General features: G+C 43.8%; 1 protein-coding gene across 2 annotated transcripts in view; it reads right to left on the bottom strand.

Moving 5' to 3' along the window:
• Positions 1-6,481: 6,481 nt before the first annotated feature.
• Positions 6,482-15,272, bottom strand: part of MAP3K7CL (MAP3K7 C-terminal like) — a 61,073-nt gene continuing 52,282 nt past the window's right edge. For both annotated transcript variants that reach the window (XM_066621016.1, XM_066621015.1), the window contains exons 4-5: positions 12,076-12,191; positions 6,482-9,551 (exon numbers count right to left, since the gene is read on the bottom strand). In XM_066621016.1, the coding sequence (XP_066477113.1) occupies positions 9,371-9,551; positions 12,076-12,191 (297 nt within the window). In that variant the 3' untranslated portion in view covers positions 6,482-9,370. The remainder of the gene's footprint in view (positions 9,552-12,075; positions 12,192-15,272) is intronic.

Genomic DNA, 15,272 nt, shown 5'->3' with positions numbered 1-15,272 from the left:
GAATTGGTTGTGTTTTTCTAGGTGCTTTTTGTTTTCAAGAGATTGGCTTTGAAGAATTACTGTGGCTAACGGTCCACTGCTCTCAGTCAAATTTCACACTGATGATGCATTTAAGGGCAGACACTCATCTGATGTCTTGACAGAAAGCCACTGTTCTTTATAACTTACATAAACAGGTCAAAGAAGCTTTTTATCAGATGGTGGACTATGCTCCCTGAAAGCTTATGCTGAAATGAATGTGATAGTCTTTAAGGTTCTATAAGATTCTGTCATTTTTTGTTGCAAAACACTAGCATGGCTATCCCTCTGTACTGCAACTGTAATATTTTGGTGCACTTTGTGGAGCAATAATAGGAAAAAAATGTTCATTGTAGTGGAACATGGAAATGTAAAATTTAAATGTTATACCCAAGTACCAAATTTTATAGCCTCTTCTCAAATTGTTTATCACTTAAAACATTTGTATTCCACACTTTCTATTCTACCAGTGAAAAGCCCAAACTGGTAAACAACAGTCTTTAATAAAAATGATTGCTGATATGTTGCTCCTATGCACGTATACACAAATGTTAGGGATTGCTCAAGAGAATCTGCTGCCCCAAATGCTGCAGGTCTGCTCCCACACCCCACACTCACCCCCCTCTATCAACAGTAACTGTGGAAGTACCCTAATTTTTGTCCCCTCTTCTTAAAAACACTGCGTGCATTCTCCATTGCCACCACTGCTACTTCTTTGTTTGCCTGACTCTTTAAAGAAAAAGCCAGACAAGAGAGGGGAGCAGAGCCCACAGATTCCAAAGTGCTCTGCCTCTGCTTTCTCCTTATCTTTAACTCAGTCGCCTTCTGCTTATTCCCACTCAGCCATGTTCAAACACGAAGGCTGGACTGAGCATGCTGGGAATTGAGTTCTCTTTTGCTCCCAGCGTGCTCCACCCAATATGTGGCAGGCGGGCAGGAACAAACACTAGGCATCAGAGGTTAAAATAAAGATTGGGGACACGCTCTGGCTCCACTCCTTCTTGTCCGCTTGGCCACAGTTGGCCATAGCAAGAAGGAGTTAGAGAGATCCTATTTTGATCACTCATGGAAGGGGAGCAATCAGAACAGGGTTGCAGTGACACTCTTGTTCATTTTACTCTGTCAGTGTTGCCACAATTGCTCACAGAAGTGAGGAAGAGGCGGGTTGCCACTACCCCGCTCTTCTTCTCACACTCAGCCAGCAACCAGAGTGGCAATTAAAGTAGCTAGGTGGGTAGCAGACTGAAGGAGATAGTGGGCATAAGAACATAAGAACAGCCCCACTGGATCAGGCCATAGGCCCATCTAGTCCAGCTTCCTGTATCTCACAGCGGCTCACCAAATGCCCCAGGGAGCACACCAGATAACAAGAGACCTCATCCTGGTGCCCTCCCTTGCATCTGGCATTCTGACATAACCCATTTCTAAAATCAGGAGGTTGCGCATACATACATCATGGCTTGTACCCCATAATGGATTTTTCCTCCAGAAACTTGTCCAATCCCCTTTTAAAGGCGTCTAGGCTAGCACCACATCCTGTGGCAAGGAGTTCCACAGACCAACCACATGCTGAGTAAAGAAATATTTTCTTTTGTCTGTCCTAACCCGCCCAACACTCAATTTTAGTGGATGTCCCCTGGTTCTGGTATTATGTGCGAGTGTACAGTGCATCTCCCTATCTACTCTGTCCATCCCCTGCATAATTTTGTATGTCTCAATCATGTCCCCCCTGAGGCGTCTCTTTTCTAGGCTGAAGAGGCCCAAACGCCGTAGCCTTTCCTCATAAGGAAGGTGCCCCAGCCCTGTAATCATCTTAGTTGCTCTCTTTTGCACCTTTTCCATTTCCACTATGTCTTTTTTGAGATGCGGTGACCAGAACTGGACACAATACTCCAGGTGTGGCCTTACCATAGATTTGTACGGCATTATAATATTAGCCGTTTTGTTCTCAATACCTTTTCTAATGATCCCAAGCATAGAATTGACCTTCTTCACTGCCGCCGCACATTGGGTCGACACTTTCATCGACCTGTCCACCACCACCCCAAGATCTCTCTCCTGATCTGTCACAGACAGCTCAGAACCCATCAGCCTATATCTAAAGTTTTGATTTTTTGCCCCAATGTGCATGACTTTACACTTACTGACATTGAAGCGCATCTGTCATTTTGCTGCCCATTCTGCCAGTCTGGAGAGATCTTTCTGGAGCTCCTCACAATCACTTCTGGTCTTCACCACTCAGAAAAGTTTGGTGTCGTCTGCAAACTCAGCCACCTCACTGCTCAACCCTGTCTCCAGGTCATTTATGAAGAGGTTGAAAAGCACCGGTCCCAGGACAGATCCTTGGAACACACCGCTTTTCACCTCTCTCCATTGTGAAAATTGCCCATTGACACCCACTCTCTGCTTCCTGGCCTCCAACCAGTTCTCAATCCATGAGAGGACCTGTCCTCTAATTCCCTGACTGTGGAGTTTTTTCAGTAGCCTTTGGTGAGCGACCGTGTCGAACGCCTTCTGAAAGTCCAGATATATAATGTCCATGGGTTCTCCCACATCCACATGCCTGTTGACCTTTTCAAAGAATTCTATAAGGTTCGTGAGGCAAGACTTACCCCTACAGAAGCCATGCTGATTCTCCCTCAGCAAGGCCTGTTCGTCTATGTGTTTTGAGATCCTATCTTTGATTAGGCATTCCACCATCTTACCCGGTATGGATGTTAGGCTGACCGGCCTATAGTTTCCCTGGTCCCCCCTCTTTCCCTTTTTAAAGATAGGCATGACATTTGCTATCCTCCAATCTTCTGGCACCGTGGCCGTTCTGAGGGACAAGTTGCATACCTTAGTCAAGAGATCTGCAACTTCATTCTTCAATTCCTTAATAACTCTTGGGTGGATGCCATCAGGGCCTGGTGACTTATTGATCTTTAATTTATCAATGAGGTCTGAAACATCTTCTCTTTTAACCTCTATCTGACTTAACTCCTCTGTTAGGAGGGGCCATTCGGGCAGCGGTATCTGCCCGAGGTCTTCTGCCGTGAAGACAGATGCAAAGAACTCATTTAATTTCTCTGCCATCTCTAAGTCTCCTTTTATCTCCCCTTTCCCTCCCTCACCATCCAGAGGGCCAACCGCTTCTCTGGCGGGTTCCCTGCTTCTAACATATCTGAAGAAGCTTTTATTATTCTCCTTAATCTTGCTGGCCATGCGTTCCTCATAGTCTCGCTTGGCCTCCCATATCACCTTCTTACATTTCTTTTGCCACAGTTTATGTTCCTTTTTATTCTCCTCATTAGGGCAAGACTTCCATTTACGGAAGAAAGCTTCCTTGCCCTTCACAGCCTCTCTAACTTGGCTGGTTAGCCATGCGGGCACCCTCCTGGATTTAGTGGAACCCTTCTTTCTTTGCCATATACACCTCTGCTGGGCCTCTATTACTGTTGTTTTAAGCAGCCTCCATGCACTCTGGAGAGATTGGACTCTTTTTACCCTCCCTTTCAACCTCCTTCTAACCAGTCTCCTCATTTGAGGGAAGTCCGCCCGTCAGAAGTCAAGGGTTTTTGTGAGAGATTTGTCTGGTATTCTTCTCCCAACATGGATGTCAAAACGGATTGCAGCATGATCACTGTTCCCCAATGGCTCAGTAACATTTACATCTCTAACCAGGTCCTGTGTACCGCACAATATTAAATCCAGAGTCGCCTGCCCTCTGGTGGGCTCCGTGAGCTGCTCTAAGCCACAGTCAAAAAATCCGATTTCCTTATCAGATGTGAGGCAGATGTGAGGCATAGTTTGCTGTCACCTCCAGCCCACCACTCAAAGTGGGTACTTCAGTATGTCTCCCTCTTGGCTTGGCTGGCCCTGTCAGAAGTAAATCTTGTTAAACTTAAATTCCAAATTAAAAAGATTGTGCTGCAAAGCCATAACAAGAATGCATCTAATAAGCATATAACTGACCATATATCTCAAGAAACTGAGAGCAAAAATATTCAGTTATCCAGAAGTCCCAACAAATTCATATCGGGTCCCGTCCCGTCCCCCCCCCCCATGCATCAAAATTCCATTAAAGAAGAATCTCTTCAGGCCTTCCAAAGTATGAAAGTCAGAGCTTGGCCAGCATTGCAGAGGACCCATGTGCTCACTAGAAGTACTTCTGGTGGAGGTGGGACATAAAGCAACCTTCTCCCAAAGTTCTAAGTGGATGGAGGGAATCATGCAGAAAAAGGGCCAAATACAGCCCAACAACATAATATTCAAGTTAATGACTTGAATATGTAATTTTTAAAATATGGTGTGATTTGTGAATGATTCAGGGCGCAATCCTATCCTGCACTGGAACAGGCAAGCCAGGAGGCTTGTGCTGTATCCAGCGCAGGATAGGGGCCAGAGGCAGCTCAGCCAGAAGTAAGGGGAAACATTTCCCCTTACCTCCAGGTAAGGGCTGCTGGCCCCAATGGGTCTCCTCGGACTTGCGCCACCTCTTGAGGTGGCACAAGTCCGAGGAGAGCGGAGCGACTTGAAGCTACTCTGTTCTCCCTGGGAACGGAGGTTGGGATCCAGCATAACTGCCAGACTCCACCCACCCTCCCTCTCCCCGCCCTGAAATGCCTTCCTTCCTCCTCCCCTCTGCCTACCTTTTCCGCTTGCGTTGGCCCCCGAAGCAAGTACCTGAGGGAAAGCCGGCACAGAGGCTTATGTCAGCCTCCGCAGGCCAGTGCTTCTTGGAGTGCTGGCCTGGCTTCCCCTCGAGGAGGCACAAACGTGCTTTATGGCATGTTTGTCACCCTCCCAGGGTCAAGTTCAGATTGCACCCTCTAAGATTTATAGCTTGTCAGTTCTAATTTAAAAAAATAATGTAAGCAGATATGAAGGCAGAAGTGGGAAACTCAAGGATAGCAATATTCACGATGAAAGAGCTAACTGTGTTGGTTGGATCCTAAAAGCAAAGTATTAAGCATTTTCTTAAGCTTAAACTGTCTCCTAGAGGAATCACTGGGACTTGTTTCCCAACTATATCTGGTGAAAATTAGGCAGGACTGCTTGGCTTTACTGCCAGTGTATGACTTTCAACTTTCTTTAAACTTTGCTTGCTTCGAACTGATATCAAATAATAGGCACTCTTAAAATAGGACAGTGCTTCAATAGACAAAAAGCTTCAAATGCTTAAGATCAAACCAAAATAGTCATTTTGTTTGTTCAGCTGCACATATCATGGTTGGTCTGAGCTCACTGCATATCTGGTGTATTTATAAGCCATGCCACTTAGAACGACTTATCTTTTCTAGCCATGTGTTTCTTAATACCTCTGCCTGAGGAACTGTTAGGGCTGTCTTTCACAATCCAAAGAAGGTTTGATTTTGATCAGTGTCCTAACAGCATAAAGGAAGTTGTGAAGTCCTTTTTGTGGCATTTGTCGTTTATTCTCATTACATGAAGAAGACAAGAAAAACAACATTAAAATAGTCCAATGGTTTGTTGTTCTCTGACTCATGATGTGTTTCTGAAGACATTCTTCATCCCAGAAGGAGTTATCATCATAAAATTATGTAGAGGTTTTTTTTTTTCCTTAGCTACTTTTGGTATTGTCTGTAGAAGTACTACTTTGCAGAGTTTTATTTTTTATACCACATCAGCAATACTGTCACATGTTAACTTTTAGCATTTAACGTTTTAAAGGTATCATCAGTGAAAGGAGCAAGTATATGGAGATAAGGAGCAAGCAGCAGCTTACTTTTATTTCATAACAGCAACAAAAGGACTGCATCTTCACAGAGCTTTTGCCATCTTCTTTACCATCTTTTAAAATAACAGTGCAGAAAAATTCATGTGGGAAGACCTGTGTGGATGTGCTGGGTGTGCATACATGCATGTGCTTATGGTAATTACACTTACCATATCTTTGGTAAATATGCCCTCCTTCTGCCTACCCTCTTTGCTCCTCCCTGGATTTGGAAAGAAGATATGTTGGAGATGCTGTAGTCAGGGATGGTCCAGCCAAGAAGCTGACTACAGCAGCCAATTGAAAGGGGGTGGCAAACCCTGCACCTGACCACCTCCCCATTCAGCCTGCTGCCCACACAGTTAGCACAGTCCATACTTTGATCCTCTTCTTGTCCACTGACAGTGCATGAAAGGAGGATTGGGGCAGCAGCAACCTGGAGTTGTGGCAGGACAGCTACAGGAAGAAGCAGTAGAATGGTCCTGTTCTGATTGCTCATTTCCACAAGCAATACAAACAGGATCGTCTCCCCTTCTTCTTCTTCTTGCCCTCCCCCCCCCAAAAGACTGGGCAAAGTGCGGCAGAGGTGGAGCACCTCCTCCTTACCTCCAGCATTCTGCCTCCTGTTCTCACACACTGAAACAAACACACATTGAACACTACTTGTTCTAATTCTAGACAAATTAAGGAAATCAGGAATAACATTACTTTTTAAATTGTCTTTTAATGCAAAAAAAATACTGTCTGAATAGAAATGGAAGTATAACAAAGAGTTTTCAGCTGATTCAGGAAAACACAGTTAGGAGAGGAAGAAGGGAAAAAAATCATTGCAGTTTATTTGTTATTAAAGTCATTTTTCCCAGCTGTTTCTCTTAGAAAATTAATCAAGATATGGATATACAAGTATATTATTCTTACACCGCAAACCTAAACATTAGGAAATAAGGAAATCCCATTACTGAACTTACTTAAAAGTGATGCATTTGGGATTGGCATTTCAATTATTCTTCCCTGATGAGAATCCTATACTGTAATGTAAATAATTCACCACTGTAGCATCTCCACATTATTTTTCCATTTGTTGCGTGCCAAAAAGATAATAAATACTTTTAACTTCCAAGTTGATATGGTTTTGATCAGGAAGTAAGCCTCAATGATAACAGTGGCATTTGTTTAAAAGGCAGTGTGCTCAGAACTCTTGGGAAGTCTAACAAACTTCCTTTTGACATCAACCTAAGGTGCCATTTAGGGAATACTGGGGTCTCTCCCTGTGTCATAAACTCACACATTTCAGACTAAATGCAGCTATTCCATGGAATTCTATACCATTCCTTGGTATTTTCATTCCTTGAAAGGAAAGGTATACCATTCCTTGGTATTTCCTTGGAATTCCAGGTGGTATTCCTTGGTATAGAATACCATTCCTGGTATTCTATACTATGGTATAGAATTCCAGAATTCCTTGGAATTCTATACCATAGTCTTTCGAGACTGAAGGTTGCCAATACATACCTTGGAATTCCTATATCTCTGGTTATCATGAAGTATGTAAAATACAGTAACTACAACAAATGGTCTTAAGATCATGGGGTGCTTTTGCACTGGGGATTTGTTCTTCAAAATATTCATGGGACAGCTTTTGAACATTGCCATGGCTATTCTGTCCAAGCCAGCCACACATATCTTGTTGCCCACCTACACTAAAGCTGGAAAATCAAGTGTTTAATTTTTTCCCCTCCCTCAAAAGCAGTTGTTGAGATTGGGACAAACAGGGTTGAGGGAGAGGTAACCATCCCCTCATGCCCTTTTTGTGAACTGAGGGTCCAGTCCTAAAGTGACCCAGCACCAGCGCTGGGTGCTGTAAACACTCCATAAAGCATGTTTACAGCACCTGGTGAGTAAGAAGCAGTGGCACAGAGCCCATGCCAGTCAGGCGCTGGGCCCTTGTTCCCCGAACACAGCGGACTGTTTTCCCTAGTAGGGCAGATGGCGGTATAAGTGGGACCATTCCAACTGGGAAAAAAGCTGGAAAATAAAGACGGATTCTTGCAAAACGTTTTGCACGTGGAGGCAGCTGTGGTATTTTGTTGGAGTGTGCTGTCCTCTGTTTCCACACACTAACAGCCCAATCCTATTAGGTGCAGTGCCAGTGCTCCAGCCTCACTGCCAGCACTGGGTGTCACAACAGTGCTGTAAGGCATTCTGATGCCAGCAGGAGATACCCTGCACTGGTAACACACAGGACAGGACTACCGGGTGGTACGTATCCCTGCCAGGTGGTGGGGACGCTTTTCAGGGTGGGAGGAAGGTGAGGTGGAACTGGGTGGAGGGAGGGAGGACCAGAGGGCAGATCAGGTCCAGGAGCGGATGGGAACAGCAGCAGAGGCTGCTGCTGAATCCTGTGTCCCCTCTGCAGCTGTGCAGCCCATGTGCCTCTTCTGTTCTGCGCCCACTAAATCGCAGGTCCAGATCCGAGGAAACCCATTGGGGCCAGCAGTGTCCTGCCCAAGTAAGGAAACCAATGTTCCTTTACTCCGAGGAGACTCTGGCAGCTACTCTGGCCCCGCAGGATAAAGCGGCAGCCATTTCAGCTGTAAGTTGGTTGAGTTAAATCAGTGCAGTTTTCACACATCATCACAACTGATCATACTCAAAAGGAAAGCTTTTGAGGAAAGTTAATCTGTATGGACTTCTGTGACGGCGCCAGCATTCATTCACACAACTGGCTCCGTGCACAAAGGAGAGCCAACTCCAAACAGGAAGTGCCATGCATAGAAACTGTCATATTTTTAAATAGAATCTGCATCCAAGAATACACAGATAATACATTCTCAGGATCCAGTTCTGAGCACATGTCTATTGAGAAGCAAGTCTTACCTTGCAATCCTATACAGGTTTACTCAGATCCACTGTGTTCAATGGAGTTTACTTTCAGGAAAGCATTATAGGATTGCAGTGTTACTAATCTAATATTAACCAATTGATATTAAATTAATTAATATTTTTCCCTTTAGAACTGGTATGGTAAATTGGTATGGTTTTCCCCTTTTCTGTTTATTACAATGATTAAAATTATCATTGCTAATGTAATTACTTCAAAAAAGTGATTGAAGTGCCATATATTACCTGTAGCTAAAATGTTACTCAATGTATGGTCGCCCTCTGGCATCTACCACCAGACAAGATTATTTTTTCTTTTTTTTTTTCTTTTTCCCATAACTAGTTTAGATCTAGAAGAGAACAGGACTGCGCCCCAGCATTTCACATATTAACAGTGCTCCTGCCATAAGCCTTAGTACGGGCCACCTTCTAACACAGAGACTATTCATATCAGTTTCTAGTGTGCTTATAGGTTCTTAAATGGGAAGAAATATCTTTAGAAAAGAAATCTGATCCACTGGAACATATAATGGGGTAGATCACTTTTCAATTATGTTACTTGAAATAAAATATCCATTATATAACAGATAAAATAACCATTATATTAAGCTAGCGGCTGGCAAGCATTAAATCATATTGAGATGTTTGCATATTCTGCAAATGAACTGTTCCAACATATTAAAGGGGGAAAGAAAAACCACTTGCCCAGCACGGAAGACCTGAAATTTTTATTGCCTCAGATAAGTTCTTTCACAGTTATGAAGATCCCTGTCTCTTTTGATACTGTATTCTAAGCTTCTCCAGCTGTTCGACACATTGTGTCTGGGCCAACTTCAGCGTCCGGTTCTCTTCAGTCAGCTCTACGTACTCCTTCGTTAACTGAGCGGCATCCATGCTCTCTTTCTCAGCTTGATCCAGCCTAGCAATCAGTTCCTTTCTGAAAAGGGGGAGGAGGAAAGTTTAAAAGGTATAATTTGTCACATTCTGATGTAATACAAAATGAGAACATGCACACTTTGAGATTTGCAATAGGATTATTCCCTACCCAAAGTCGTCGTCGTCGTCATCATCATCATCATCATCAAGCATTTCAGCATGCAAACTGCTTTACTATTCTTGCATCACCTATTAATGCTACTAATGCAGTAAGGCTGCAATCCTAGACATACTTTTCTGTGAGTAAATCCCATTGCACATGATGGGACTTAATTCTGAGGAGATATGCATAGGATTGTGCTATCAGTCACATATCTACAGGGGTCCTAGTACAGATTCCCTGAGGTTGTACCCCTGAGGATGTACCCTGCAGTTGCACCAAGGTTGCACCTATGCTGAACAATATTCTGGAGCACTATTATTATTATTATTATTATTATTATATTATTTATATACCACTTTTCAACCAAAAGTTCACAAAGCGGTTTACAGAGAAAAATCAAATAACTAAATGGCTAAAAAGATGCAAATGAATACCAGCAGACAGCCACTACAAGCCCATGTTACATTAATCCGCTTTGCTGGAATACATACAAATAGGCAGCCATGCAAACATGTTTATCCTGTCTTAATATACTGCAAAACCTATTAGAGTGTAGCTGCAGGATCTCCCTTTTTGGTGCCAGAGCATGGTTCACAATATGATTTAAATAACTCTTTGAGCATGCACAAAGTGGCGTCATTAGGGAGGTGGCGTCATTAGGCGTCATTAGGGAGGTGCGGGGGGTGTGGGCCTTGCCCAGGTGATGTGCACAGGGGGGTGATATGCACTAGTGACCAAAATCGCTAAAATTATGGTTTGTAGGAATAATACCATCATGTTATATATCATTCAATGTGTAATTTACAGTAGAATTGATTAAAAAAACCCAGAGTGAAATATCTCCATTCTGTCAAAAGTTATGGCCAAAAAACCAGAAAACAAAAATGCAACAGTCTCATGTAACAAAAAAGTACATTTCCTTAATTCCAAACAAACCAATGAGACCGATTGTTTGAAGAGCCAATGAGATATTATTATGACACAGCATGGAACCAATAAGGTGTTAGTAAGATGATGCCTGGGGGGGGGGTGACACCACTAGTGACTAAAATAGCTAAAACATGATTTGTAGAAATCATGTTATATACCATTTGATGCATAATTTACAGCAGAATGCAATGAAAAAAACCATGTTGAAATATCCCTATTCTATCGAAAGGTATAGCTAAAAAACCAGTGGGGTGGGGCAATGGTACATCATCATGCCCACCACCTGGTTCACTGCCCCGCCCACTGCATGGGAGGCGGTTCATCATGGGGGTGACGTGTTGGCCTCCCACACTGGGTAACACAAATAGTGATGTCACTGCACCAAGTATCTTTCCCCTATAACTGTATTGACATATTGGATGATTGGATCACATTATGGGGTGAGGGGTAGGACTTCCTGATACCTTCAGCACTCTTGTGTAAGAAAGTTAAGTCCCATGCTATTCCCACACCACTGCAGTCATGGCCATTTTACTCTTCAAGCTGTGCAGGATACCATGTTTTAAATTACCCAACCATCAGAACACTGGCCAATGCCCTTATGTCATAACTTACAAGATGTAGTCATCCTTTTTGTATGGGAATATTAAGAAACCTTATACAGTGAGCATATATTATGCATATTATATAGAGAGCTTTAACATTGCAGTGGGAAGCTTCAGAATGCCAGTGGATAGCTATCAGCGCTCCCTTTTATAACACCCCACGCTATTCGCAGGAACCATTTTGAAGGTCTCCGCTGCCTTGCTGAACATCTTTGCTGGCATTCTGATGTTGCAAATCTCATCACAGTGGCTGCAGATGTTGCGTAGACCACAGATAGCTGAGAACACCCAGCAAATGGAGCAAGGTAAGTGGCAATCCTGCTGCCCACAGATAAGCGAATTCTTGGGTAGCAAATCCGTGGATAGTGAGGATTGACTGTGAGTCTAAATATTTATGCAGATGAAACTCCAAGCACAATATTGGCATACAGTCTTTTTAAGTCTTCCATAACCTAGCTGTGAGCCAGCACTTATACTGATGGTGTAGCACAGGGATGTCAAACACGTTTCATATAACGGGTCAAATAGCATTCAGGATGTCTGCTGAGGGCCAGAAGTGATGTCATTAGGCAGGAAATGATGTCATTGAACAGGTCATGACCAGAGATAAGCACCTTTTTCTCATTTAGGAACTCATCAGCTGAAAATGACAGATGAGAAAATATGCAAATCTTGATCATATTTCAAGATATGGGAGCTCCCAATTATCATGCAGGCCACTCTCTCAGCAGAGACCGCTCAACAGCTGCGAACCCAAGGGCTAAAGCTTCTGCGGGCTGCATCCAGCCCCCAGGATTTATGTTTGACACCCCTGGTGTAGCAAATCTTAGGACTGAACCATCAACCTTTATTCAAAATATTATTATTATGCAATTATAACCTCTTACTTTCTTTCTTCAAGCAGTGCAATTTCCTTTTTGACTTCATAGTATTCTTCAGCTACTTGGCAGTGCTGTTTGTATACCTGCATAGATTCTTTGGAATCATGACAAGGAGGCAGGGGCTTCATAAACAAGGGACCAAAAAAAACACAAAAAAACAGTCGTAAGGCATTTTGCATAGAAATGAAACCACAGAAGCAGAATCCTAACATTATTTAGTACAATTAGTTCCTTTGTTAGATGGCATTGCCATGAAAATGCTTCAGAGAAAGACTGCCTCACCTGCCAGAAGTAACATTAATGTGTCAACTTTCCAGGAAGCTTCACAATAATCCCTGACAATTTTAAGTAATGTTTATTTCTAAACAAAGCATTCTTAACAAGACTCATGCCAATCAATGCCTACAGCAAAGAAGAGTGTCAAATTAGTGAAACCAATGAGGTCTATATCACACCAGCTCCAACTTGCTGAACACATTAATGTCCCTCTCCATTTGGAATTACATTATACGATCACGGATAGAATGATATCTTCAACATGGTATGAAAATGATACTTTTTAGCTTTCTTTCAAATTAAAAGCAAAGCAGGTAAAAGTTCAAAGCGATTACTCACAAAATTACCTAACAAACACACAACAGAAGAGCAACAGAATAAGAGCTGCTTTATTGGAGCAGCTGCATAATGGGGGGGGGGGGATTTAGTTAGGATTTGAACCAGGGTGGGAGGGTGGAACTGGTGGAGCCCTGCTCAGCTGGATCCTATGCTCTGTGTCAGGCTGAAAAGCCCAACACAGAGCTCCTCCAGTCTGCACTGGCAAAATAGCCAGAGCAGAATGGAGGACAACCATTGTGGCCCTAAGCCCTTACTCGGGGAAAGGGGACAAAATTCCCTTTCCCCTGAGGAGGCCTCCAGCAGCTCCAGCGGGGCTGCTGAATGAAGCAGTAGCCATTTTGGCACCACTGCACCAGGAGGAGCCACCAGGGATAGGACTGGGCTGTTGCTCAGTGCATTCCTATGGGATCAATGTCTGATCAGTTTCACAGTAATGTGAAAAGGGAGAGATTTGGCCTGTGTTTTAATTAACACACTATCTCTGCATAAACACATGCAGCCTTGTTTACTGAGTGCAGATTTACACTGAGTACAAATTACAGCCCCATTCTATCCACCAGCAGCGCCAAAAAGGCATGCATTGCATTTTGTTGGGGGGTGGAGGATTGGACAGCCCGCAGGAGATGTGAAAACATTTTGCACTTACCTCCTGGTAAGCTACTCAATCACCAATGGGTTTCCTCGGAATTATGCCACTTAGTTTGGTGGCATACATTTGAGAAAAGTGGTGGGATGTTGAAAATGGAGCAGATAAGATCTGGTGGGTGCCATTACTGCCAGATCCACCGTCTCCTGCCTCCCCCACAATCTCAGTTCCTTCACCCTCCCTGCCAGAGAAAGCCCCCAGTCCTTCCACTCCCTCCATTTTCCCACCCATGGCCCTCCCCTGCTGCAGGCTTACTGGTGCCAGGGGCTCCAGGGAAGCTGCAGTTGCTTGTCCACCACTGCTCACTGATTGTGGTGGTGGCCCAGCTGCGAAGAATGGTGGGTTGCATTTTGCAACTGCCATAAAGCCATAAAGCAGGCTACATCACTGGAACCCGAGTTCCAGCAAAACAGCGGGCCCATAGAATTGGGCCATTACTAGCCTTCAAAAAGTGGTGTATCTTCTGTGTGTTGCGAATAGTTTTATTTTTCTTAATTAGAAATTTTATTCTACAACTATTTTCCATACCTTGGTCTTCTTCAGGGTCTAGGGTCAATACATTAAAATGTTTGGAAGATCCCATTATATCCTAATGAAGTTAATGGTAGCTTTTATATCCACAGGGGGAGAAAATCCCCTTAATAAATCCTTATGACCTTAATAAAATATTGTAAATCAAGCAAATAAAATACATTGGAGTTCTTCATACAACGGAAGGCATCATTTAATTGGGTTATTCTGGTGAGACATTTTCTACTCCTTTTATAGAAAGCAATTTGATTTATACCAAAATTTGTCTGTAACCATTTATTGTGCGGTACGCTTCTAAATAAGTACTCCTGAAATTATTAACTATGTGAACTTATCATAGTGCAGCAACTAGCTACTTAAATAAAAGAGGACTCAAGTCAGTTCATCTGCTGCCCCGTCAAAAAGCATCCAGCATTCCTCCGATATAAAAGAGAATCTATTTCTATCCCTGTTGCTTCTTTTTAGACTCCTCTATTTGTGGAGAAAGATGCTTGGAGTCACTGTGTGGGGAGTGGCACTGCAAATGTCCATCCTTGTGTTACCCCTTTTCAAACTGTGCAAAGCTTTTTGCAAACCTCCACCATGTCACCTCCAGAGAAGCCACTGAAAGGAGGAAGGGTGGTTTGACCTGATGACCAATATGTGACAGAAACAAGTAAAATTGATACCTGCTCATTCTTGTCTGGGCTTTTGTATATTCCTGCTGTTACCTTAGCTCTTGTTAGGGTATGAAGTGCCTTGCATATACAGTAACCAGCCCCAGCCCCATGAGGGAGGCGGTGACTCTGATGAAGGAGATGGGGCTCTCGGCCAAGCCGAATAAAACCAGCAGACTGGAAGGGAAACAACTCAAGCGTTACGTGTATGAAACGACGGTACAGGAGTTTATCATGAGGCCTCACCAAGAGAAACAGCAAAGTAAGACGCACCTTTCCACGTACCTCTTGCAGGAGAGGGTGGTGCACAGTGCCTTTAGCGAGAAGAGAATCCCCTTTAGTTTATGGGAATTAAGGTGGAGGGCTTTCCATCAGGTCCTCAGGGTGGGAGCAGCAAACCCATGGTTGCAAGAAGATCAGGTGCAAGAGGCCAACCTGTTCGGGGTTGGGACCCTCTAGATCGGTAGGCGCCCCGCTGCTGATAGAAACGGTAGCCCATTTCGTCCAAGAGTGTATGCCTGCAAAGGAGTTGTGGAGGGGCATAGCGAGGGCCTTTAAGTGGCCCAAACTGGCCCAACAAGCCTGGTAGACTATCGTCTCTGGGAAGGAGCTGGCGGGAGGTATGAGGGGACCCAAGAGGACGAGTAATGCGGGACAACAGAAGGGAGGAGACGATAGGTGGGAGGTGCCGTGGTCTACGGTAAGATTGATAAATCTGTATGTCCTTTTTGCGCTGGGCATCCAAAAGGGCAAAG

This window comes from Tiliqua scincoides, chromosome 3 (assembly GCF_035046505.1).
Source record: "Tiliqua scincoides isolate rTilSci1 chromosome 3, rTilSci1.hap2, whole genome shotgun sequence".
In the NCBI taxonomy this organism is placed as follows: domain Eukaryota; kingdom Metazoa; phylum Chordata; class Lepidosauria; order Squamata; family Scincidae; genus Tiliqua; species Tiliqua scincoides.
Note: the sequence above shows the minus strand (reverse complement) of the source record. Positions and strands in the feature narration are given on the sequence as shown.